Source organism: Botrytis sinoallii (genome assembly GCF_014898435.1).
Source record: "Botrytis sinoallii strain Bc 23 chromosome Unknown BSIN_006, whole genome shotgun sequence".
Lineage (NCBI taxonomy): Eukaryota > Fungi > Ascomycota > Leotiomycetes > Helotiales > Sclerotiniaceae > Botrytis > Botrytis sinoallii.
Genome location: NW_024066033.1, coordinates 561,014 through 584,988, shown reverse-complemented (window position 1 = coordinate 584,988; position 23,975 = coordinate 561,014). Strand labels below are relative to the sequence as shown.

General features: G+C 43.8%; 8 protein-coding genes across 8 annotated transcripts; 3 read left to right on the top strand and 5 right to left on the bottom strand.

The window, feature by feature from the left end:
* Window positions 1-370: 370 nt before the first annotated feature.
* EAF02_004036 (uncharacterized protein) lies at window positions 371-907 on the bottom strand (the record flags this gene model as incomplete). Its single annotated transcript, XM_038900084.1, has 1 exon — window positions 371-907. One exon carries the CDS (start codon window positions 905-907, stop codon window positions 371-373), a length of 537 nt encoding a protein of 178 aa, XP_038759791.1.
* Window positions 908-2,683: 1,776 nt separating this feature from the next.
* Window positions 2,684-4,283, bottom strand: EAF02_004035 (uncharacterized protein). Its single transcript, XM_038900083.1, has 3 exons — window positions 3,700-4,283; window positions 3,211-3,649; window positions 2,684-3,155 (listed from the first exon to the last, which is right to left on the bottom strand). The coding sequence occupies exons 1-3, from the start codon at window positions 3,978-3,980 to the stop codon at window positions 2,964-2,966; spliced, it is 912 nt and encodes a 303-aa protein (XP_038759790.1). The 5' UTR covers window positions 3,981-4,283; the 3' UTR covers window positions 2,684-2,963.
* A 603-nt stretch (window positions 4,284-4,886) lies between these two features.
* Window positions 4,887-6,170, top strand: EAF02_004034 (uncharacterized protein; the record flags this gene model as incomplete). The annotated part of the gene is made up of 4 exons (XM_038900082.1): window positions 4,887-5,030; window positions 5,102-5,210; window positions 5,273-5,746; window positions 5,815-6,170. 4 exons carry the CDS (start codon window positions 4,887-4,889, stop codon window positions 6,168-6,170), a joined length of 1,083 nt encoding a protein of 360 aa, XP_038759789.1.
* A 517-nt stretch (window positions 6,171-6,687) lies between these two features.
* Window positions 6,688-8,355, top strand: EAF02_004033 (uncharacterized protein; the record flags this gene model as incomplete). Its single annotated transcript, XM_038900081.1, has 1 exon — window positions 6,688-8,355. One exon carries the CDS (start codon window positions 6,688-6,690, stop codon window positions 8,353-8,355), a length of 1,668 nt encoding a protein of 555 aa, XP_038759788.1.
* A 419-nt stretch (window positions 8,356-8,774) lies between these two features.
* Window positions 8,775-12,998, bottom strand: EAF02_004032 (uncharacterized protein; the record flags this gene model as incomplete). Its single annotated transcript, XM_038900080.1, has 5 exons — window positions 8,775-11,129; window positions 11,178-11,692; window positions 11,757-12,273; window positions 12,404-12,495; window positions 12,560-12,998. The coding sequence occupies 5 exons, from the start codon at window positions 12,996-12,998 to the stop codon at window positions 8,775-8,777; spliced, it is 3,918 nt and encodes a 1,305-aa protein (XP_038759787.1).
* Window positions 12,999-15,163: 2,165 nt separating this feature from the next.
* Window positions 15,164-18,254, top strand: EAF02_004031 (uncharacterized protein; the record flags this gene model as incomplete). The annotated part of the gene is made up of 2 exons (XM_038900079.1): window positions 15,164-15,526; window positions 15,591-18,254. 2 exons carry the CDS (start codon window positions 15,164-15,166, stop codon window positions 18,252-18,254), a joined length of 3,027 nt encoding a protein of 1,008 aa, XP_038759786.1.
* A 438-nt stretch (window positions 18,255-18,692) lies between these two features.
* EAF02_004030 (uncharacterized protein) lies at window positions 18,693-19,715 on the bottom strand (the record flags this gene model as incomplete). Its single annotated transcript, XM_038900078.1, has 1 exon — window positions 18,693-19,715. The coding sequence occupies one exon, from the start codon at window positions 19,713-19,715 to the stop codon at window positions 18,693-18,695; it is 1,023 nt and encodes a 340-aa protein (XP_038759785.1).
* A 1,453-nt stretch (window positions 19,716-21,168) lies between these two features.
* Window positions 21,169-23,646, bottom strand: EAF02_004029 (uncharacterized protein; the record flags this gene model as incomplete). The annotated part of the gene is made up of 3 exons (XM_038900077.1): window positions 21,169-22,983; window positions 23,034-23,262; window positions 23,320-23,646. The coding sequence occupies 3 exons, from the start codon at window positions 23,644-23,646 to the stop codon at window positions 21,326-21,328; spliced, it is 2,214 nt and encodes a 737-aa protein (XP_038759784.1). The 3' UTR covers window positions 21,169-21,325.
* Window positions 23,647-23,975: the final 329 nt, after the last annotated feature.

The window sequence follows — 23,975 nt, the reverse complement described above, 5'->3', positions numbered from 1 at the left end:
AGGTGAATTCATTAGCGTTTCCATTTAGCGAAAATAAATTCATTTGCGAAGAGTGCATGCCTCCACACTTCATTTATATTATTTTGTCATTAGTCACATATTAATTAATTTTCACATACAATGACACTATCTGCATATCATAAAGTCTTCGTTTATATTCTGAAAGGAAATTGTATATTCTATTAATCAAGCCTGCGTAACTCAGACAGTCTCCAACCTATTGAGATTGCTCCTTGATACTTTTTTTGTGTTTTATGAGAAGTCAACGCCTTTACTTATCTTCTAAAACCCCCCAAGAATGTCCCACTTACCTTTTACTTCTTCTTTGAGAAACTCCTCGCCATCTTCTTCATCCCTTCGCTCATCTTTCTCACCAACTTCTTTGGCGTGAATGACTCGACTTCACCCTCGACTGGAATTGTGCGTGGCTCCGCAACAGGTCTTTGTCGTTGGCTTTCCGGTGTTGGATGTCTGCTTCGATCTCTCGTGGAGTTTGGATGGTTGACTGAAACTTTGACGGGGCGTCTCTTCGTTTTTCTTCCTCCTCTCCGCTTTCTCTCCTTACCGGAACTTGATAAGATCTATCGAGTTCCTTGGCTTTCTCCTGTTTCTTGAGGACTCGTGTTCCTAAAGATTTTGGATGAGATAGCGGTGGAGATGGAGATGGTGGAAACTTGAGGTTTGCTACATGAAAATCTTTCAATTGCATGCTTTCGAGCTTCTTTTGAATGCGCTGGGTGGTTCTGACAACACAGCTGAGACAGTCACTTTCTTCTCTGTGGATTGGCTCCGAGAAATGGAATTGGCAGTCTTCGGGAGCAATTTTCATGCTCAATGAGTGGGGGCAAGCCTCGACGGACCTAGTCAAGCATCCGCAGGAGTAAGTGATGGTCATGTGGCGACACATGTTGAAGATTCTGGATTGGTTCTTTGTGGTGGTGATGTTGGCTTGGTTGGCTGTTGGTTTTGTGAGTAGGTGTATTGAGGACTGGAATGGTTTGAAGAGAAATGAAGTAGAGGGAGGAACATGAACCTATTTATTCTTGAAACCACGTTGTTGTTTAGATATAATTTGGATGTTCAAAGTCAACAATTATCGATTTATTGCGCAGTTCATTTCATTAACTGAGGATAGAACCACGGAGAAATAACATCAGAACAGCACATCATGGCCTGATCCGTAATTACTCCAACGACATTTGAAACATGGTATCATATTCATCGATTGTTTGCAAGTAGAAAATGGCTTATGTTAACCAGCCGATCTTTCAATCTTCACCAAGAGCACGTGCAGCCACATACATGCGTTCCAGCGGTTGGTTACGTTAAGAATTCTCATAAACATGTTTACTTGTCCCTTGAAAGGTTCTTGTCTCTGTACAGAGATCTCAGAACAGATCTGAAACAAATGAATTCTTAGGGGTATGAGAAGGGCCCCTTCAACCCTCATTTGATTCTCCCAGAAAAACTTCAGTATCAAACAAGACATAGAACTAACAATAACTATATCAAATATTGAAACCACAAAAACAGTCAACTCATCTCCACAGAAAATCTTCAAACCAGCAATATCAATCATGAAGAACTTCATCATCAACTTCATCATCTGCTTCCTCGTAAGCATCGCAATCGCGGACACCCACAACGTCCCATTGGTTGAGGGAATCAAGGTTTTCGAGTTATCTCCAGAAGCACCAATCGACTTAAATAGACCCGGAATCATCTTTAGGCACGTCTGGTCTCCATTTCAGTAGTCACTCAATTTGGTCTGCGTATCGAACCTGAACAACGATATCAATTGCCAATGGTATGCCAAGCTCACTAGAGATTAGATCTCGACGCAACTAATCCGCAAGGATTTCGTTTTTGAGCTTGAGAGCCATTCAAACTTTCGAGAACTAGATCCCAGGCCAATATATTACTCGAGACTATTTAACATCATCAAGGTCAATCCACTGATCTTGCCAGCTGACTACGCCGAGAAGGAGACGAAACCTTGGAGGGCCTTCCACGCTCTCTCAATGGAAGTCAATTGTGTGCGGGAATTTGGACTAGAATCGATTCTTTGGTGCGAGCGATTGGATTCACCAGTCGAAGGGGAGCTCAAGAGTTGAGTGAATGAACGTGAGTCGTGTGAGAGAGAGGAAGAAAGAGAGAAAAGAAGAGCAAGCTCATCAAGAATGATCCAAGTCATCTTGAGTCCAAATCGAAAACTTTCCCTTAATTTTCGCACCTAAATAACCGATCTCCCTTCGCAGCGAAAGCGCAAAAATCAAATCAAAATATCGAAAGCCTGTCATGGCAATAAACTACAAAATTTAGGCCCTAAAGTGAATCCATCCAATGAACAGTGAATTTGACCAGAACCTTAAATGAAATCAGTACTTCGATATAGATTATATAGCACCTGCAAAAAGCAGGCTGATACAATTCTATCCTGCTACTTCACCGTCCCTATTTCATGTGACCCTCAGAATCAGAGTGAGCTAAAAACCTCTTCCTTTGCCCTTCCTTTGAGAGCCTGCCTCAGTATAATCGCAAATAATAGCGTTAGAGAGGTATAACTCTGTTATTGTCTTGATTCCTAGCCCAAGAAACAACTTGTGCTCTGAATGAATAGGCACAGTTTAAATGACACTATTCGAACGACTTTGTGTCGATGTATGATACTTGTCTCGGATATCTGAAATTTCTGGATGTATTTATTATGTGGAATTCATAACAAAAATATTCTGCACATCCCCACAAGATATTTAAAAAGCGAGTAAATCAAAAGTGAAAGGATCATGATAGATATAAAAGGTGAAAGAGGATTTCTCATTTCGAACATAAAATCGTAAACATATAAAACGCCGATAACCCAAGGCTATATACACAAACACCACACCCCGTCCCATGTAGAATTCTTCATTCCATCTATGATCCAGCATTTTAATTCATCCTTTTAATCCGAACTTCATCATTTACATCTTCAAATCCTTTGGTGCCAAGATAATGTTGTACTCGAGGTCTAATTCTGCCTTGGGGTCACCGTGGCGGGGCTTGAAGTCAACGACGAGATCTGGCTTGACAGCAAAAACAGTGTCGGTGATGAGGTATGGGTCGGTATTTGGGTAGATTTGAGTTGTGACTGGCTTGTAGTTTTCGTTTGAGATCTGCGGGTTCCTGCATTAGCTTACCAATCATATTAAAATATGCGGAGTAACTTACCATCAAGTGAATGTGAGCAGGTCTCATTGGGTGACGATCAAGCAATTTCAAGAGAACACCAGCTGGTCCATCAGTTGGCAGAGAGTAGGCAGTTGGGTGAAGACAGTAGAAGTGATATTGTCCGTTCTCGTCGGTTCTGAACTTTCCTCTCAAGTTGTTATCGGTTTGGTTCTCGGGGTCTTGGAAATCGTATTTTCCGTTGGCAGATGCTTGCCAGATGTCAACAACTGCGTTTGGAATTGGCTTCTTTGTAACCAAATCGGTAACGGTTCCGTGCATCAAAGTAGTCTGTCCACCTGCAGGTACGGGGTCCTGAATGATGCTACCACCAAGTGGTCTGAATGGGGCGTTGGGGCTCCAGAATGGACCGAGAATTGAGGAAGATGTAGGGGTCTCGCCAGACTCGGTCATGATGTAGTGTGCAATTTCATCGACGACACTAAGAACATTGTTAGATGTGAATGTGGGGTAATGGATTTGGCTACTCACGATTCGAGTCCGAGAACATCGGAAATTCTGTGACCTTCATTTCTAGTGGGGGTACTAATTTGTCCGATAGTGTTGACGAAGTTGACACCGGTCAACCATTCGTCGATTGTGAGTTCGTTCTCTCTTGCGAAGTCATGGATGTGTTGGATGAGAGAGCCCATCAATTGTCTTGATCGAGCATCGGTCTTGGGACCGATAGACTTGATGACATTGGTGGTGAAAGTTGGGTCGAATCTCTCGAATCCCTTGGAGGTACCGGTGGTTTCTGGTTGGGTTGACATATTGATATTGATTGGGGAAGATGTGGATGGAGTGTTTGAATGATAGTCTCAAAGGAGATTGCGATGGAAGGATGAATATAAAGAAGATGTTGATGATGGAGAGGAACAACTTAGCTCGAGGAAAGAGGCCTACCTATATATGATTATTTCCCCAAGTATCCTCACGATATTCGCCCCAACGATGGGAACGAATCAACAAGCATCTTGGGAGTAGTCCGCAATGCCTGCTCCAGAATTGGTGATCGAGTGACCCCTCCAAAGTTCTAGCGATGGTTGAGACGGTAGTTCAGTCGGCTGTTAGTGTCAGAATAATGTGGTTTAGCATTGAAAATAGCACGGCACTGATCTTCGGAAACGCTGCTACAGCTAACGCTAAGTCACGGGTTTGACCGGAAGTATCTTTTGCCATATGAATTGTCCAAAAATCATTCGACAATGGAATCGCGATCACTAGACTGTATGTCAAACCATCTGTCTTAGCTTCATAATTGAATTGATCTAATTCGCCCTCCGCATTTACTACGATTAAGTGTCTGTGTGAGTGTGAAAGTTTTGCTAACAGAGTTCTGTTATCCTCTTGGAACTGTCCGGGAAAGTCTTTAACCGCCAGCACCAAACTTCCCGTGCGAAGTCCCCGGATTACGCCCCGCACTCCTATAACCTAGCTTTGGCCCCGCCAACAGCAAGCCAGGGGGTTGTATGACGGGAATGCCTCGATAACAAAACAATTTCCATTTCTACAAGATAATATTACGGTCTATTCCCGTCATCAGCTCATAATTGAGAGAAGTCGTTACGAGATTCCAATTCTAAATTTCAAAGTTGGTCGGTCGCCTTACATTGGTTGTAACGTGTATGTTCAAAAATTCGTTTGTTCGCCGACTTCACCCTCTACAACCGAGAAGAATGCTTCATCATTTGATGGTGGGAACTTGGACCCCTCCAGGTGCAATTTTTACCATTGAGTTTGATGATGAAGCATTAACTTTGAAATTGCTCAAGAGAACACCAATTCCAGAAGATGAGCCAATTTCCTGGATGACTTTTGATGTAAGTTGGGATCTCTGTCGGGTGGGAGTCTAATGAGCGCCAGTAGGCTGACCCAACATCTTCTTGAATAGCATGCGAAGAAAAACATATATGGAGCTTCAATGAAGAAGTGGTCAAGTCACTCTGTCACAAGCCCTGCGGAAATCCAACATACCACTTCACATCCTATGTCCCATGACCGTATGTAACTTCCTCGGTCGCTGTATTCTCTGCGAAAACATTCTAATCGCGTTTGCAAATAGCATCCGCATCGAAATTTGACACGAGAACGAGAGCAATTTTCTGCTTAGCATCAAAGAAAGCACCTTATAATGTTTACGGCAATCCATTCTATGAATTCGCTGGCCATGGAAATGTTTTCTCTGTTGATGAAAATGGCGCATTGAAGGAGAACATTCAAAATTATGAATATAGTCCCGAATCTGCAATACATGGCATGGTATTTGACGCAGAAGAGAATTACCTTTATTCCGCAGATATGTGGGGGGACAAAGTATGGACACATAAAAAAGATAGCCAAACAGGTTTACTTGAGTTGGTGGGAAGTGTAGATGCGCCGAAGAAGGGAGATCATCCTCGATGGGTTGAAATACACCCAAATGGAAAGTATCTTTATGCTTTGAATGAAGCAGGAAATAATCTGGCAGTTTATGTCATTGATGAGAAAACTCATCTGCCAGTATTCACAAACATTACATATCCTCTGGTACCCCCAGGTATGCGTTCCTCCTTTCTTTCATTTTCACGGAAGATTTCCCGCTTAGCGACTAACATTTCATAATAGGGGTTCCGAATCTGAAGTTATATCGATCCGATGTTGTTTTCATATCACATAGCGGCAAATATCTTTTTGCGACATCACGATCGAACGATTTCAAGGTTACAGGTTACATAGCAGCGTTCAAACTCGGACCAGCTGGAAATATCGAAAGACAGATTTGTCTGAATCCGACGCCAACAAGTGGAGGTCATTCAAATGCAGTCAGTCCTTGCCCTTGGAGTGATGAGTGGTTGGCTTTGACAGACGATCAAGATGGTGGATTTGAAATTTATAGATGGCATGAGGAGTTTTTGTATAGGGTTGCGAGAATTGATATCCCGGAACCTGGGTTTGGTATGAATGCCATTTGGTATGATTGAAGAATATAGAAGACAGAAATAAATGATACTTGTGACATGGTATACACGACGTAGAGTGTAAATTGTTGAAATGTAATAATTTTACAAAAAATATTCCAAGTATTTCCTTCCACATGTCAATTAGAAACCATGATGAACCTTTTATTTAATGCCTCAAAACCTCCAAGGTTAAGGCATGAATTTAATCCCCTCACTTGGAAAATGCCGGAGAAGTTTCCGTGTCAAACACATACCGGATTTCTAACCGCTATTCAACCACCCTCGAGCCACCCCTCAATAATATGGGGACGATATTTCATGGCGAACAAACATGGAGGGGCAGATATGGCCATGTGAGACGGTTAAGCCTTCTGCCCCCTTAATCATCTCGGTCCCGTCCACTATGCGAAATTATTCGCAATTCACCTCGAGGAATCCTCTCATCAAGATATCTCTCACTTATCCAAACGATTGAACCTTACAATCAAGTCAATTCATACAGAAGACTCGAAACAGTCCCACTACATCATACTCAACCATGGCACCCATACCCGGTATCCTGTATGTTACCATGCAGCCTCAAGAATCTCTTCCAGATTCTCAATGGCACGACTGGTACAACAATGAACATGGACCTCTCCGATTGCGTCTTCCCTTCATCACAAATGGTTTTCGCTACCGCGCAAGCGACTTGTCTTCCGCGAAGCCAGCCTCTCCATCCCATCCAGAATGGATGGCCATTTACGATGTCACAGATATGGCAGCCATGAACACCGATACCTATCTTCGACTCCGCGGGCCCGAAGTAAAGACCGATAGAGAAAAGGAAACAATGGCACAGATTAAGGTGGACAGGAAATTGTATGATTACATTGGTGGCAAGGAAATTGACGGATATAAGAAAGTGGAGGAAGTGGGGTATGATGAGGGCAATTACGTGGTGACTTCTACGGCAGAAGTCAAGGAGGAATTTGATGAGGAATTCAATAAGTGGATGGAAGAAGAACATTTATCAATGATTGCGAAGATTCCAGGTTGGAGACGTACAAGGCGCTTTGTTACAAGCAGTATCTTGGGAGGCAAAGAAGGAAAGGAGTATTTGAATGTCACTGAATTCGCTCCTAAAAACGATGCATTTGGGGATGCATTTAAAGCCGTTGGTTCCACAGAATGGGCCAAGAAACTCACATCGACCGCTTTGAATTCCTTTAATTCTAGGCAATACAATTTATACTATACATTCGGCGCCGCACCCCGAGATATCTCCAACTTTTCAAAATCCTATTCGACGAATTGGAAATCGATTGACGGGAAAACAAGCACTGGACCAAATACGATTGCTGAAGGGGGGGCCATCGAGTCTCACATAACAACAAAAGATGGAGTTGATCTTGCATACCGACTCGAAGGGTCTTCTGACCCAGCTGCTCCCCTTATCATCCTCAGCAATTCCATCCTCGTAAACTATTCAATCTGGACACCCTTCATTCAAGCATTCCTTGCGTCACCCACTGGCAAAAGTTACCGCATTCTCCGCTACAACTCCCGTGGACGCACATCCAACGCCGGCTCTTTACCCGTAACCGTCGATCTTCTCGCTTCCGACATCATCCACATCTTAGATACTCTGCGTGTTCCCAAAGCAGCTTGTCTAATCGGTGTCTCACTCGGTGGTGTCACCGTTCTCAACACTGCCCTCAAATACCCCAATCGTGTTAATGCTTTTATATCCTGCGATACAAATGCCTATGCTCCTCCCTCTAACCCCAAAGCATGGGATGAGCGCATCGCCATGTCTGCCGCCGAATCTGCCAAATCGCCCAATGATGAACAGATTGTAGGCTCAGAGTTGGCCGAGGTCACAACTCGCAGATGGTTTGTAGCAGAAAATTACGAAAATGAGATATTGAAGAAAAGATTTGAGGATGTGAAGAAACAGGTTGAGGAAAATAGTTTTGAAGGATTCCAGAAAGGTGTAAAGGCTCTTTATCAGTATGACATTAGAGAAGAGATGAAGAATCCAGAGGTTGAGAAGGCGTTATTTGTAGTTGGTGGTGGTGATGGCGTTTTACCCAAGACAATGAAAGAGATGGCGGGGAATTATGGAAAGGGTGTTGAGTGTAAGGTTATTGAAGGAGCGGGACATTTACCGATGGTTGAAAAGCCAGAGGAGTTTGCTAATGTCGTAGCTACATTTTTGGGTTAGCTTGTATAAACCTCTGTTCAGTTCGTTAAGTAGTTATTAGATGATCCAATGTTATCATTACAATTCATCAATATTTTAGCCCCTTCTGTGAACTCTGGATTTTTGCTCTGCACTACGCCAGGGAACTTTCCAGCTCACTGCCACACAAAGTAAAGTAGAAGGATCGCATCAGATATAAACTTCGTTCCATTATGTATGTATGTACCTATGTACTTAACTGCTCTAAATCCATCCGCCCACACTTCTCAATAACCAACCACCACCCCCCAAGTCCATCATGCAGCTACCTCACCAATATGATACTATACACACTTCAATATGAATACACCGAAAGTTACGCAAAAAGAAAAGAACGAAAAAAAGCACGAGAGCTATATAGCAAGATCTCTTTCTTCAGCGATAAAATTCTTGTTCCCTCTTCATCGCGTATACCTCAAAGGAATCTTTGCCCGACGAGCTGTTCTTCTCACCGCAAAGTCTGCTGCTTCTTCATCCTCATCTTCATTCTCATTTTCATTTTCATTTTCATTTTCTTCCTCGTCCGCATCGCCCATCTCGATATCTGAACCTTGACCACGCAACATCTCGTCTTCGGCATCGCTATCTTGTATCATTTTGTCGTTGAGATTGCGAGTAGAATCCATCATCTCATCGCCATTACCAGCCTCTTCCTCACCGGGGTATGCAGCATTCGATGGTCCCGCAATATCATATTCTAGAACCTTCGCCTTTTTACTCGCTTTTCTTGGTCTTCCTTTCTGCCAGCCCTTTCTCTTCGCTGCTACTGTTCTCGGCACCGTTCCTTTACCGCTATTTCCACCCAGTCTATTCAACGTGGCTTTATTCGTCTTGGGTAATTTTCCTTTCCCCTTCGCACTTTTCTTATTCAAGCCGTATAGCTCCGCAAAATTGCGACCGTAGTCGAAAAGTAATTCCTCCCCAATGAGAATATCTCGAGTGGCCCGGAACGCAATTCTATGCTCTCCATTAACCAATAGAATCCTTGCAGCGCAGTTCATCCCATCGGCTTCTGATCCCGCATGGTTTATGAATCTCGTTTTATTGCCCATCCGCATAGCATCTATCGTCCATTCTTTATTCAAGTTAAACAGAAAACTCATGAACTTTGCATTGTATTCCACTCCTCTGCGTTCGGCTTCGTTATCAGAAATCAATTCTCCTGTGTATTCGCTTAGGAAATCCCCTTTCTTGACAGGCTCTGCAGTGAAAAGTCCAAAGCCAGCTCCTTCGATTGGAGATTTCCCGAGAATTAGTTTCTTATTCACGCCCCGTTGCAAGGCTATATTTTGACAACCATACTGAAAAAGTTCGTTCTTATGACGGCTCTGCGGGCGAATCCGAGGGATTGCTCCACAGGTATTGCATTGATCGCCGCATTCGCGGTTCATTTGGAAGCATATGCATGTATCAGAGGCGCAAGCAAGACCCGTCGAATGACAAGAACAACCGGCGAATCGTCGTTCACAACGATCTGAACAACCACAGAATTGTTCGCAGAGAAGATTGTTGAGAGCGCAATAGCATTTCATCTCCCGACTACAGGGCCCTTCGTGTACGCAAGGAACAGGTTGGGAGCGTAGTTCGTGCAAGTGTGCCATGGTGCTATCTTGCCAACCCGGTTTGAGGCCACGATTGCGAGGTACGGCCTTGGGATTGTACCACTCTACTCGTTCGCTCGGCTGGTGACTCTTACTTCTGCTCATAGGGGCTTTGTCCTCGAGCTCTAGAATCTTGGAATAAATCTGCCAGCAGGGCTTTTCGAGAATCTCCACAAGAACGCATGGTCTACTAGGTTTGATTATAAGTGCATCTTTCAACTCATTTTCTTCCTCTTCGGTCCAAGAATAGTTTGTCCAGTCTTTCCATCCACTGTAACATTCATCATTACATGCTTCGACAATGTCTTTTTCTGTGTTCCAAAGCTCCGGATGCCAATCCTCATCACTATGGTCTCGGCCGTTATGTTTCCGTAAGACATCTGGCAAATGCATGATAGATTTCTCCCACGCATACTCGTAATCAAACTTATTGAAGTATGATTGCTGAGGAGAACCAATCTCAGAGGAATTCTCTTCACTAGGAATGTCCTTATTGATCCTTTGGTAATTATACTCACCATGCGTTGTGCATGCAGCACCTTGGCATATTAAACAGGTAAATTGGGCCGTTGTCTCTAATCGAGCTGATGGTTCGTCAGATCGTTTGTGCAACTCAGAAGTTGATCTCTCAATGTAAGCTTTGAACTGGGATTGAGATAGTACCACAGTTTCCAGATCAATCTTGAAGTATTCAGCCAATACCTCAGCGACCATAGCCATTCTCTTCAATAAGTGGCCAGATAGAGGGCCACCAAGTGTTTTTAGGACCAATTGTTTCTCTCTGGTAGGATATGGTATTTTATCAGACTGATGTCCCAAAAAGTATTGAACGAGCGTGTCCATATCACAATTGTTGTCGAATCCTATGTTGCTTAATGCGACAACTACTCGCCTGTTTATTTGGGTTATTTGTTCTTTCACTCTTGGGTTATCAAGCCTTTCTGTGTACGCTGTATTCAATTCCCTTTCGAATTTATTCATAGCTTTCTCTTCATTCTGAACAACCAATGGAACATACCGCAGGATATCATCATCTCCTGTTATATGATTTCGTGTGACGTTGATGTGATGAGTGTAGCTCGGCGTTCGCTTTACGTCACCATCTCCCATTATCTGTGGGCATACATAATTTGAAGTTTTCGCTTTCTTGGATGTCTGTTGCGGTTAGCAAATACTGAATTACATGATTTCATTAGAACATACTCGTGTGATTAGATCGATAGCATCATCAAAAGTTTCGTCTTGCGCCGTGAAAGATGCAAAAGGATTCTCGCCATCATCATGTAAAGATATATTTGACGCTGCAAGGGGCCGCAATTGTAGTTTCTCCAAGTGACGCTCAAGGCTGAATCCCCAATCTTCCATTCCTGTCTCCCCTAGTTTTACCAAACTTGCTTTGATCTCCTTTGCGGACAACTCTCGCGATACCATGTCAGACAATGCATCTAGGACTGGGGACTTTCCTCTTGATCTCGGGATAGATGATGCCAATCGTCCACGTCTCTCCCCTTCTTGCACTCTGAGAGAAGGTGAATTAGAGCGGGTAGATGCAGGCCTCGAAGTTACGTTGCTTGATGTTTGACCTCTTGTCATTCTCTTCTGTAGTATTGATCGAAAATCATCCTCACCATCACCAATGTCATCATCTACAGCTTCTTCGTCGGTATTTTGAGCGCTCCTCTCTTTCGATCTTCTGTTTTTCCCAAGCTGGCCCGCGTCTTGCACCGCCATGATTCCCCTTCTTTTGATAAGGACCCTTTCGGATTTTATGCATATCAGCACCATTCTCTATATCTCTTCCCTTGACTTTAAGATTGGGCTCAGAGAGCTCATTTGTTATAAATGAGCTGGGGCTCTTGTCTCGCTTTGCTGTTGATTCAGAAGACCCAGTTGCTCCTCTCGTCCGCGATCCTCGCAAGTGCCCTGCAGCCTTTCGCGACTCAAGTTCCTTCTGAGCTGCAAAATCGTTTTGAATTGCAAATTCATCATTGTCATTTTGATTTTGTTTGTCTGACATTCTTGATGTGGATGTTCTCGTAGAAAGTGGAGATTCTTTGATCTCGGGCGATCTAGAGTATTGCCTGATCGTCGCTGAAACTCTTTTAGGCACCAGTCTGGTAGGAACACTACTTGTAGCAGGGTCGTTTCTCAGAGACGAAGTGTCCGAAGGGAGCGGTGCAACAGCGTTGCTGGATGGGAGCCTTTCTGTGCTAACTTCCTTGGCAATCTTTGAATCCATCTTCGAGAGATCGGATGCTGGCTGCGCACTAGCTTTTGGACTTGACTGCTGGCCCACAACCTGGGAAAGATTGAAGTGACTGATGGCTTTGTTGCAAATCTAAACCTTTCGATGCTGCCGGCGTTGATCCAATTGAGCTGGGCGAAGAAGTGTTATTATTTTGATTTAAATCGGAGCCAACTGGACCAACTGATCCTGAGTTAGACTTTCGATGTGAGACCACTGTCTTGCGGGCAGTGCGGCCAGTGTCTTGTCGTGGAGAAGAAAACGTTGCCTGCATCCCTTGATCCATTAGACTTCAAGCCCGAATGCGACCTTCTATTTATAAAATCGTTGCTCCGCTCACCGCTATTCTGCTTTGAAATTGATTCTGATAGGTTTTTATGGAATTCATCATCAGATTCACCGTCCGATGAAAGGCTATATGTTCCCCCAGTCTTATACTTTTGTGTCTTTACTGGCAGCTTTTCTGTCGATGTTGCTGAACTACTGGCTGACAATTTGGTTGACTTCGCCTTCGCCTTTGATGTTAGCGGCGCAGAAGGTTCATCATCAGACGATGAACACAAGTCAATGAAAGACTTGTTACTTTTCTCCTTGGGTATCTCTCTCGGGTTCTGCGTGGGAATCTCTTTGAATTTCTCTTGACGCTCCTCACTACGATTCCCATTGCGCTTCTTATCTTCATCACTATCGTCTGTGAGATCAATAAATACGGACTGAGCTGGATAACCACGAATGCTACTGGTGGAGCGCGATGCGCTGCCCCCATTAACTCCCGACATCTTCAATCCGATTTCGCTTCAAAAATCAATTTTATCGTATATCACGGCGATATGCTACCTCTTGGACAAGCAGGTTTTGAAACTGGATATCCAACGCATGATAATAAATTGAAAATTTGTTCGAAACCGATTTCTGATTGTCTCACGAGTTGACAGGGGGAGGCCAAGAAGACCTCAAGTAACGTGATTTTGTGTAAATAATCGGGAAGTGAATGATCTTATAATGCGATAGTTCGCGAAAAGTGAAAGTGTTATGATGTGAGGTATCGGAGGTATAGTTTAATGGACCAAAATCTAGAGTTGAGATCCGAAGACCACAGATTGGAGGAGGTCTGGAGTTGATCGTGTCAACTAGATGAATCCGGAGTACGCGATTTGATACTCTCTTCGCGTCTCGATGCTGCTATGTATCCACTTTTGTAGTAACTGGCCCTGGCAGATTTTGAGTCTTGGCGTCCTATTGTCCATGAGTTGCGATATCTTGTAAGACGATGAAAAATGCTGTGGAGAAAAGTTGTCAAGATATATTTATTTGCATAAAGAAACAGTTTTCTGATTGCTGTTCCAATAAGATGAGAGGACGAGCGAACGAAGAAATCTTGAGGTATTGGTATTGCTTATTGGTGAGCAATTGCAAAAAAGACCTATGTTGTGTGATGTTGCACCAACAAATTTAATTATTACATAAGCAATGGCAGATATAAGATTGGCATCAAGTTACAAATTAAGCAGGGCAGGATAGGAAAACATCAATCCAATTTTCAACTGCATAACTAAACATCAAAGTTCTATTGACAGCTACTCTCTGTATGGGAAGTATATATGGAAAGCCTTATGTGAATCTTTGCAATCATTTTTCAACTGACTATTTGGCCTTGGTCAAACATGATCTAGTTCATCTAAATCTTATGGAAAACCTTTCTAAAGTTTTTCATGTTAGTCTTTGCTTGCTCTACACGATTCAATACAATCCATTCTCCCATCTGTCTCCCTTTCTTCCTGAGATCATTCTCACTCATGTACCTACATGAAAGCTTAACGCCAGTTTCCTACCGAATCCTGGCAATGTTTGTTGTCCACCTTGATCATTCATTGCTTGGCTGTAGAGTTGCTCAATGTGGATAGTCAGATGGGAATGCCCCCCTACTCTTCAACGAATCTCTTCGGATGTCTATTGAGAATCCGATCTTAAATGCTGAAGGCTCATCCAGTTTATCAATGCCCTTCGAAAGGAAACCCGATTAAGAAAACAAGAAATCGGGAACGTAAGAGTAGTGCTATCGGGAAAATCTAATCGTACCTTCTCGCCCTCTCACCCCCGAACCTTTGAGCTCTTGATCAATGGAAACGATCCGGTGTATCACCTGATCGGACTTATTTCTATTTGGTTGTGTTATCACTTATTAGGAGAGTAGCTTGATGGTGGTGCACATTCTCAACTTTTCACTCCCTTCAGATACTCTTCTGCCCTTGACCATCTTTAATATTGATCGGCATCTGGAGACATGTCATCACAGTGTCACGTGTACACCTCGGGTAGTGCCGAAAAGCGGAGAAACTCCCCTGCACCTGCCACATCCATTCTTTGAACTGTCAAATTCTATTTCCAAGGTTAGCTAAGAAATTACTTACTCCACAACTTGATGTATACATCAATTTATTGGGTGGAAAAAATATACCAAGTTGTTCCGTGATCTCGCGGGGGTAACCATACAACTGTCAAAGAAATCCACACCGTCCCGATCGAAGTTGTCGCCTGCCGAGGAATCTGCCAACAATTTGGTTCCTGCGGGACTTATATGTGGCTTGATTCCTGTTGGTTTATATGATTGGCAAATTGCGGTAGAACCATATTCCGGAATTTCGAAACTTTAATATGTCTACGAGATCGCCAATGTACTACCCCTCTCAGAATCCATGTTCGGGCCAGAATCGTCCGATTTCTCTTGTTCTATTGGGCAGCTTAAAGATATGCATACTTGGGATATATTACCATCCTCGGTACAAACGACCTTGAACTACCTCGTAGTGGGTCGCTTATACGAAAGCTACATATTAAGCACTTATGTAGTCATATATAACCAAAGTTGTGTATAAAAGAGCTTGATCCTAGATGTTGTTTTCTCAAGCAAGCAATCAGGTCCTTTGCTCATCTCCTACGCACCATGCTGCTGCAGTCACTATTTGCGTGGGCATTGACTTTAGGGTCATGCGTCGCCCAGAACAATACAAATGGCACATGGCCAATACACAACAATGGTCTCACTACGCAGATTGAATGGGATCATTATAGTATGATAGTCAATGGACAACGTTTCTTTTTATGGTCCGGCGAGCTCCATTATTGGCGAATTCCCGTGCCGGAACTGTGGGTTGATGTTCTACAAAAGATCAAGGCTGCTGGTTTCAATACATTTGCGATTTATACACACTGGTACTTTCATAATCCAAATTCTGAAACGCTCGACTTCGAGAATGCAGCACACGATTTCACAAAGATCTTTGATCTTGCTAAAGAATTGGGAATGGTATGGTTTAAATGATCTAATCTCGGTTCGAAAACGAAAAAGACTTGGCTAATCACATATTTAGTATGTCGTGTTTCGCCCAGGGCCTTATGTCAATGCCGAGGCCAATGCTGGAGCTTTCCCATTATGGTTGACGACCGGGGCTTATGGAGCTCTTCGAAATAATGATACTCGCTATACTGAAGCCTGGACACCTTTCTGGGAAAAGGTTGCCTCTATAGTTGCCCCATATCAACTTACCAATGGAGGAAATGTTCTCACTTATCAAATTGAGAACGAGCTGGGCTCACAATGGCGTGGAACCCCATCCAAAAAAGTCCCCAATCTATCTTCCGTTCAGTATATGGAAGCGTTGGAAGCCTCTGCACGAGCTCAAGGTATTACAATACCATTTCAAGCCAACGATCCTAATCTCAACTCAGACTCGTGGTCAAAGGATTTCTATGATGGCTATGGTTCAGTAGACATCTATGGTATGGATTCTTATCCAGCATGCTGGACTTGCAATTTGACAGAGTGCGATTCCACAAACGGAGCATACAAACCTTTCAACGTCATCGATTATTATGATCATTTCGAAGCAATCTCGCCAACCCAGCCATCATTTCTTCCAGAATTTCAAGGTGGTAGTTTCAATCCCTGGGGTGGCCCCGAAGGTGGATGTCCAGAAAACTCTCCCCCCGATTTCGCAAATCTCTTCTATCGCAATAACGTTGGACAAAGAGTGACAGCCATGAGTCTTTACATGCTTTACGGAGGAACAAACTGGGGTTGGTTAGCAGCCCCCGTCGTGGCAACTAGTTACGATTACTCGAGTCCAATCTCTGAAAACAGAATGATCAATGACAAGTATGCCGAAACCAAATTGTTCGGCCAATTCCTTCGTGTAGCCAAAGATTTGACAAAGACTGATCGAATTGGCACAAACCAAACCGCTTCTACCAACCCAAATATCGTATACTCCGAACTACGCAATCCAGATACAAATGGTGCGTTCTACGTTACGATCCACCAGGAATCTACAGTTGGCACTAGAGAGGAGTTCTACATCCACGCTAACACATCCAAAGGAGAGTTCACGATTCCTCAAAAGGCTGCACCCATTGTTTTGGATGGCTTCCAATCTAAGATTATCGTCACAGACTTCAGCTTTGGATCTCACTCGCTATTATACTCAACAGCTGAAGTTTTATCCCATTCTGTTGTAGGTGAGCAAGACATTCTAGCTCTCTGGATGCCAACTGGTGAAGCTGGCGAATTCGTTATCACTGGTGCGAAATCCGGTAAAGTTTCCAGCTGTGGAGGTTGTTCTTCCGTTGGTTTCTACCCCCAGGGGGATGATCTCCTCGTCACCATCTCTCAATCCAAAGGTATCAGTATCTTGACATTTGACGATGGACTCCGTGTTCTCGTCATGGATAGATCATACGCATATGAATTCTGGGTCCCAGTTCTCACAGCAGATCCATTCAGTCCTGCGAACGAAACTGTGTTTGTTCAAGGCCCAAGTCTAGTCCGAAGCGTTGCCTACTCCTCCGATGGTACAACTTTGGAGCTCACCGGAGACAACAATGGAACTTCGACACAGATCGAGGTTTTCCCACCCAAGGTCGTAAGCAAAGTTACATGGAACGGTCAATCCATTACGACATCCAAGACAGATTACGGTAGCTTAATCGGCAGTCTTACCGGTCCCACACTTGATTCTTTGACTTTACCAGAGATTTCTGGCTGGAAAGCAAACGACAGCTTACCTGAACGTCTATCAACATATGATGATAGCTGGTGGATCGCTGCCGATCACATGAACACTTCAAATCCAACCAAGCCAGAAACACTTCCAGTGCTCTACATCGATGATTATGGATACCATGTTGGAAATCATCTCTGGCGTGGAAGATTCGAAGGTTCAGCAAGCGGAGTATATCTCAGCGTCACTGGAGGTCGTGCTTTCGGCTACAGTGCCTGGCTGAATGGCGAGTTTATCGGCTCATATCTGGGAGCTGCTTACCCAGATACAGGAAAATTGACACTTTCCTTCAGTAATGTCACCGTCAACTCAAATTCTACCAATATCCTTCTCGTTCTTCAGGATAACTCTGGTCATGATGAGACCAGTGAGGCACTCAATCCACGAGGAATCAATAATGCAACCTTAATCAGTTCTTCTGCCAAGAATTTCACATCATGGAAAGTCACCGGTACGGCTGGTAAGCCAGACACAGCAATCGATCCTGTCCGTGGTATTCTCTCAGAGGGTGGTCTCTACGCCGAACGTCTCGGATGGCATCTTCCAGGTTTCGACGACAGTGAATGGTCCTCCGCATCCCCAGGCAACGTTTCTTCTTCAGCCGGCGTAACATTCTACCGCACCACCGTTCCTTTAGCCATTCCTACAGGTCTTGACGTGGCAATATCTTTCACACTCAACGCTTCACCCTCAAACGCAGCTCTTCGTGCCCTTCTTTTCGTGAACGGATACCAATATGGACGATTTAGTCCCTGGATTGGAAACCAAGTTGAATTCCCTGTACCACCTGGAATCTTAAATTACGATGGAGATAATGTTATTGGTTTGAGTGTTTGGAGACAAGAAGAGGGTGGTGAGAATATGGGTGTTGATGTTGGATGGAAGGTTACAGGGGCTTTTGCAAGTAGTTTTGAGCCCATCTTTGATGCAACATACTTGCAGCCTGGATGGACTGAGGAGAGATTACAGTATGCTTGATGGCTGTATCGTTGTAATAATGATTTGATGTATTATGGAGGAAACTGTTTATTGTACGATTTAAATTTATGTCGATATCACAAAAGTTATTTTGTGGCACCCTTGATTTATGCTGTTGTCGTTTTTGAAAGCAGAGTTCTTGTCCTATTGAATTTTTCGCGTTTTTGCTTCGTGGCATTTGATATTATTAACTAACATATGTAGTATCTCTAAGGGGGTGCACAAGTTTATGAGTGGGGTGTATTACAACTTTTGGACTGACATTTCACATCTCAAGATAAGATCAATTATACGACTCAAGGTTTATTACGATTATGCTAATATTCTTCATCCATCAACAACCCTCTAGGGACAACTGTTATATCTGCGAACCCTGCCATCATAACTGCAGTACCGTCTCCTCTCATAATCTCAACGCCAAGCAGTCTTCCATTATCGTCAGCGACCCGCTTTAACCTTGCTAATAAAATTCATCACCCATGTCCGCTCTTCAATCGATTCCATCCCCAACTGATCTTCTTCGAACATCCATTCATGGTCCAGGCCATTAGGCATAATGACCCTCACCTCCGGAACTTTGATTCCCATATTCGTAGTCCTCGCATCTCTCGCCATCCCATGACTCGCAAATTGCATGCCATCCGTATCGACAATTTTCTCTTCCTCGGCAATTTCCCCAACGCTTCTCTCAAAACAACCCCTAATGAACTCCCTACACTTCTTCACATCTCTCTTTGTCTTCAAACCCATCGCTCCCCCCTCCAAAACAATCTCCGTCAAATTTCGAAACCTGATCTCCGTCCTTGGCGCTCTTTGAATTCGGTTCCAATCCCATGCTCGTGCTGGAATATGCAAAGATTGCAGAACATCCAAGTGTGCATAACCTAGCACTTCTCTTTTCTGATACGCAACCTCTCTCGTGCCCGAGTCATAGAAACCAAAAATGGTACTACTCAGAGCAGAAGTGTAATCCATAGGAATATCACTCAATACCACGCTATCAACACTGGGATCAAAAAATGGATAGTAAATCCTCTTGTTCTTGCGTTGCGTATCCAGGATATAAAAGTGTGGATGAACAGAATAGTGGTTTATCGTTGCGGAGCGAGATTCCCGATTAATGCGGAAGGTGATGGGGCTGGGCGAGCGACTGTAGATGAGATCATCGGAGATGGTGATGCAGATGGTGCGGGAACGCGCGTAGCTCCAGATTAGATGGCGTACTTTGTTAGGGAGACTTTGGAGGGAACGGGTGGGGTTGCTGTGGTGGTGGATGGGTGGGGTGGAGGAGTTGAGGATGTAGGTTAGTGAGTAGCGGGGATCCTGGGGTTGTTGGGGAGGAGAGGGAAGAGGGGGGGAAGGTGGTGAAATAGGTGGGGGAAGAACAGCGGGTTTGTTGGATTTGCCGGGGCCGTTCTTGCGGGTGCGTTTTGTTCGTCGAGATTGAGATGGAGGAGGCATGGTGGGTTGGTTGTAAGGTGGGACGTACTGATGTGTATCAGGGATGAGTGATGAGAGGTATGGTCGTGTACGAGGATTATTTGGTACAGGCGGGGAAGTACTTGAAATAACCGGATGAGATGGCTCGACCGTAGATTTATACCTTCGTAAAGCGGGGTAAGCAGGTATTGCATAAGGTGAGATATACCCGCGTGTAGTTTGAGATCGAACCCATTTATGCACGAAATATTTGAAGCAGTAGGAGGGTGCAGGTTTCTCATTCATTTCTTGAGAGAAAGAAGAAAAAATGTTAGAGGGAAAAGAACTTTTTTTTCTTGTGTGGGATGGAAACTTACTTTCTTTATTGATTGGGATCTTCACACTGATATATGTCCAGAAGATCAGAGAGTTAAGAACTTCTTAATATGGAAAAGTCTTTACTTTCAGTTAGGATCAAGATATACTTGGAACAGATTATGTCTTGAATACTCTCTGAATCTGAATTTCAAGAGAGGACAGAATAAAAAGAACTCAAGTTTGCAATTCCAGAATATCAACAGTGCGAATTCCAGCTAGCGAAGATACGGTTACCGAGAAAATTGTGAATCGGTTAAACAGTGAATGTTTGTGATAATCGGAAGGCGAAGAGAAATGATGCGATAGGGTATGCGCTTCACTTCAAGTCTTGTAGGGGCGCAGAGGTGAATGTCATACTTAATTACCTACAGCGCAGCTGGTGTGGGGGAAACGATATTTGGAGTTGGAGTTGGAATTGGAATTCTATTTTTGGGGTTTCCATGGGAGGAAAGCACACGGCAAATTGGTATATTCGTTAATGTTGCCATATTTCAACTGTCTCTGTGAGCTTCATTGTCTGAATGTGATACCGACACTAGGTATGGACATCATTCCACTTCTATAAAAACCAAGCCTAGGAGACATCCAGAGTTCAAGATATAGAGCAGCCCGCAATACATCATATATACCAGGCACACATCTATCACACCCCTCTTCTCTTCTTAACAAACTCTCCCAAGCCATCAAATTGAGCCGCCCCAACCAGCCGCGGTAGTTCTCATTGCAAGATGGATACGCTTTCAAATTCACTTCCTAGTGAATTCCCTGCTCCATACATAGGTATCGCACTAAATCCCTCATCATACGCTGAAGTTCAACTTTCCAATCACCTCGCTTGTAGGTGAATGAACGGTTGCAGCAAACTGATATTTTCTCCACATGGTTCTGCATCGCGCGAAGGAAGTGAATTAGAAGGATGATTTCGGTTGAGAAGTACAGATGGGGAGAAAGTGGATTGTTCTGAGAAAGAAAATAAACTGGGTAGTGATAACCTGTTGTTCTTATGGGCCAGTATATGAACTACTTGGTTGGGAAAGTTATTCAACATTTTATATAAGCAGAGTGGGTTTCACCTCTCGATGCGAGAGTCAAAGATACAAAAGGACATGTAAGTTGATGGGGAAAGATATTATTAACTATTACCATTACCACAACTAACAGAAATAAAGGTATTCTTGCAAAAGTTTTGAAGACGTCCAAAATCCCTCAACAACACATACTACTCACTCCATCATCCCAAGCCCTATGCTAATCATTCACTCACAGAAGCCAACTTAAAAAGCAACCATACTAGTCAATCCATCCAACTCTCTTTGGAAGTTTCTGTGTTGCGAGATATTATACGTATACGCATCCAAGAAATTCTTAGCTCCCTTCACCATATTCAATCCTTCCTCTGTTTTGCCCAATCCTTGCGCAGTCACAACACCATACGAGTCGACTACTTCACTGGAGGTGCTGAAAGTCATACCATCAACTGCACATGCAACTTGTACGAGTTTGACTCCCTCGCCAGTAGCTCCGATAGCTTTGCAATGGCCGAAAGCCTCGCGAACCCAGTGGATTACTCGTCCTTGTTTAAGTAGAGTAGATACATGCTCGCCACCAGGGATATAGATCGAATCGAACATGGTACTTCTCATACCTTCGAAATGATGATCTGCGCTTACGCTCTTGCCACCGGAACTCTTGATTGGTTGTCTCTTGGGGCCGATGGTGAATGGAAGAGCGCCGGCTGCAGTCAATGCTCCCTTCACTGCTTCATACTCGAGGAAGTTGAACCCATCTGCAATGATGATTGCGACCATACGAGAAGCAATGGTAGCTGGTAAGCCCAGAGCTTCAGGGGTGAAATCAAATTGTGATAGACCCTTGGCCTTCTTGCCGTGATTCGGGCGTCCGGCTTGAGTGGGTGTAGGAGCACCAGCTTTCTCGGCTACAGCTTGTGCGAGGCCAAGGTCGATATCAGTCAGTCGCTCAACCATACGCTCATATACAACAGGGTCGTCGCAATGATCGAGTTCAAAACCTAGGGCATTGATGATGTGAGATTTTTCAACTTCAGACATTGAGTTCCAGAACAACTGAGCTTGGGAGAAATGTTCCTTGAACTTTATGGAGTTTAGTCGTTGTTTCATTGCTACAACCTTGTCGGGATATTCATAATAGGCACCTTCTGATTGCTTGGATGGAGGAACAACACTTTCTCTGTTGGGCCAGTAGTTGATTTTGCCTTTTGTAATTCGGTGTCGCATTTGACCGTCTCGGTGGTTGTTCATAACCGGGCATACTGGTCGGTTGACGGGAAGTTCTTGCCAGTTAACACCAAGTCTTGAGAGTTGAGTGTCGAAGTAAGAGAAGTTGCGGCCTTGGAGTAGTGGATCGTCACTGAAACCGATGCCAGGAACAAGATGAGCAGTGCAAAAAGCAACTTGTTCAGTTTGTGTGAAATATTCATCGACGTTCTTGTTGAGCTCTAGTTCACCAATATATCTGACTGGGAGAACATCTTCAGGCCAAACCTTCGTGGCGTCTAGGATGTCGAAGTCGAATTCATCTTGGCGACTTTCGTCGCAGACTTGAATACCAAACTTCCATTTGGGATAACACCCGCTTTCAATAGCAGTCCAAAGATCTTTGCGATGGAAATCTGGGTCTTGACCAGCAATCTTTAATGCTTCATCCCAAACTAGTGAATGGACACCTAGAGTTGGAGTAAAATGGAATTTGACGAATGATCGTTTGCCTTCGGCGTTTATCAAAGTATATGTGTTCACTCCGAAACCTTGCATCATGCGGTAAGATCTTGGAATACCTCGATCTGACATGGCCCACATGAACATATGTGTTGCTTCTGTGTGCAGAAATTGGAAATCCCAGAAGTTATTGTGTGCAGACTGTGCTTGAGGGATCTCATTGTCTGGCTCAGGTTCTATGCAAAGTTAGTGACTATGAATGTACGTTTAAGAGAAGAGCACTCACTCCCGGCATGAATGACATCGGGAAACTTAATAGCGTCCTGAATGAAAAAAACGGGAATGTCGTTTCCGACAACATCCCAGTTGCCCTCTTCGGTATAGAACTTCACGGCAAAACCTCGTACATCTCTAACAGTATCAGCACTGCCACGAGAACCTAAGACTGTCGAAAAGCGGACGAAAACAGGTGTGGTGCGAGAAGTATCTGTAAGAACTCCAGCGTTTGTAACATCCTATGCCTGATATTAGCTTTGATTGTTTGGCACCGAGTAAAACAATGAGATACTTACATCGGCGCTCTCGTAGAGTTTGAAGGTACCAAAAGCTCCAGCTCCACGTGCATGAACAACCCTTTCTGGTATACGCTCGTGATCAAATTTCATGATCTTCTCCCTACCAAAGTTGTCTTCTAACAATAAGGGACCTTGGCGATCGCCGGTTGAAGCAGATAGCCAATTGTCATGGTTACCGTGTTTGACACCGAAGTCACTGGTAAGAGGTTCCTTTGTATTTGGTTCTCTCATCTCAGGCAGCATATCTGCCGTCTTCTTGTCGGACATGGCGGAAGATACTGCTGCTCCTGCTTTCTGTACTGTGGCTCCAATAACGGATTGCATTATTATGATCAAAGTTAGATTATCGTAAACTGAACATCCAAATAAGGTTCAAGACGAAGAAAAGGAAGAAAGATGGGCAAATAAATAGACAATGGGATTTTGCGCAAAATCCCATATTCTAGTCAAGCATATTACATCATGGGTGACGCAGCTTTGCGGCGATAAGAGCATTGTGGAACATGTTCTCCGCAGAATCTTTTGTTCTCATTTCTCTTTACAGAGAACTACTCACGAAACAGCGAATACGATGCTGAATATTTGAAAAAGATCCATGTTTTCATTGTTCCATCTGGGCCGGGACATTAGGAAGGAGCTTGTGCTCCGTCCAA

Coding starts and splice junctions, on each gene's coding strand:
- EAF02_004035 (XM_038900083.1), bottom strand. CDS start 3,980: ATGTCAACCCAACCAGAAACCACCGGTACCTCCAAGGGATTCGAGAGA. Junction 3,650..3,699: donor GATGTTCTCGGACTCGAATC/GTGAGTAGCCAA, acceptor CAATGTTCTTAG/TGTCGTCGATGAAATTGCAC. Junction 3,156..3,210: donor CTGCTCACATTCACTTGATG/GTAAGTTACTCC, acceptor AGGAACCCGCAG/ATCTCAAACGAAAACTACAA.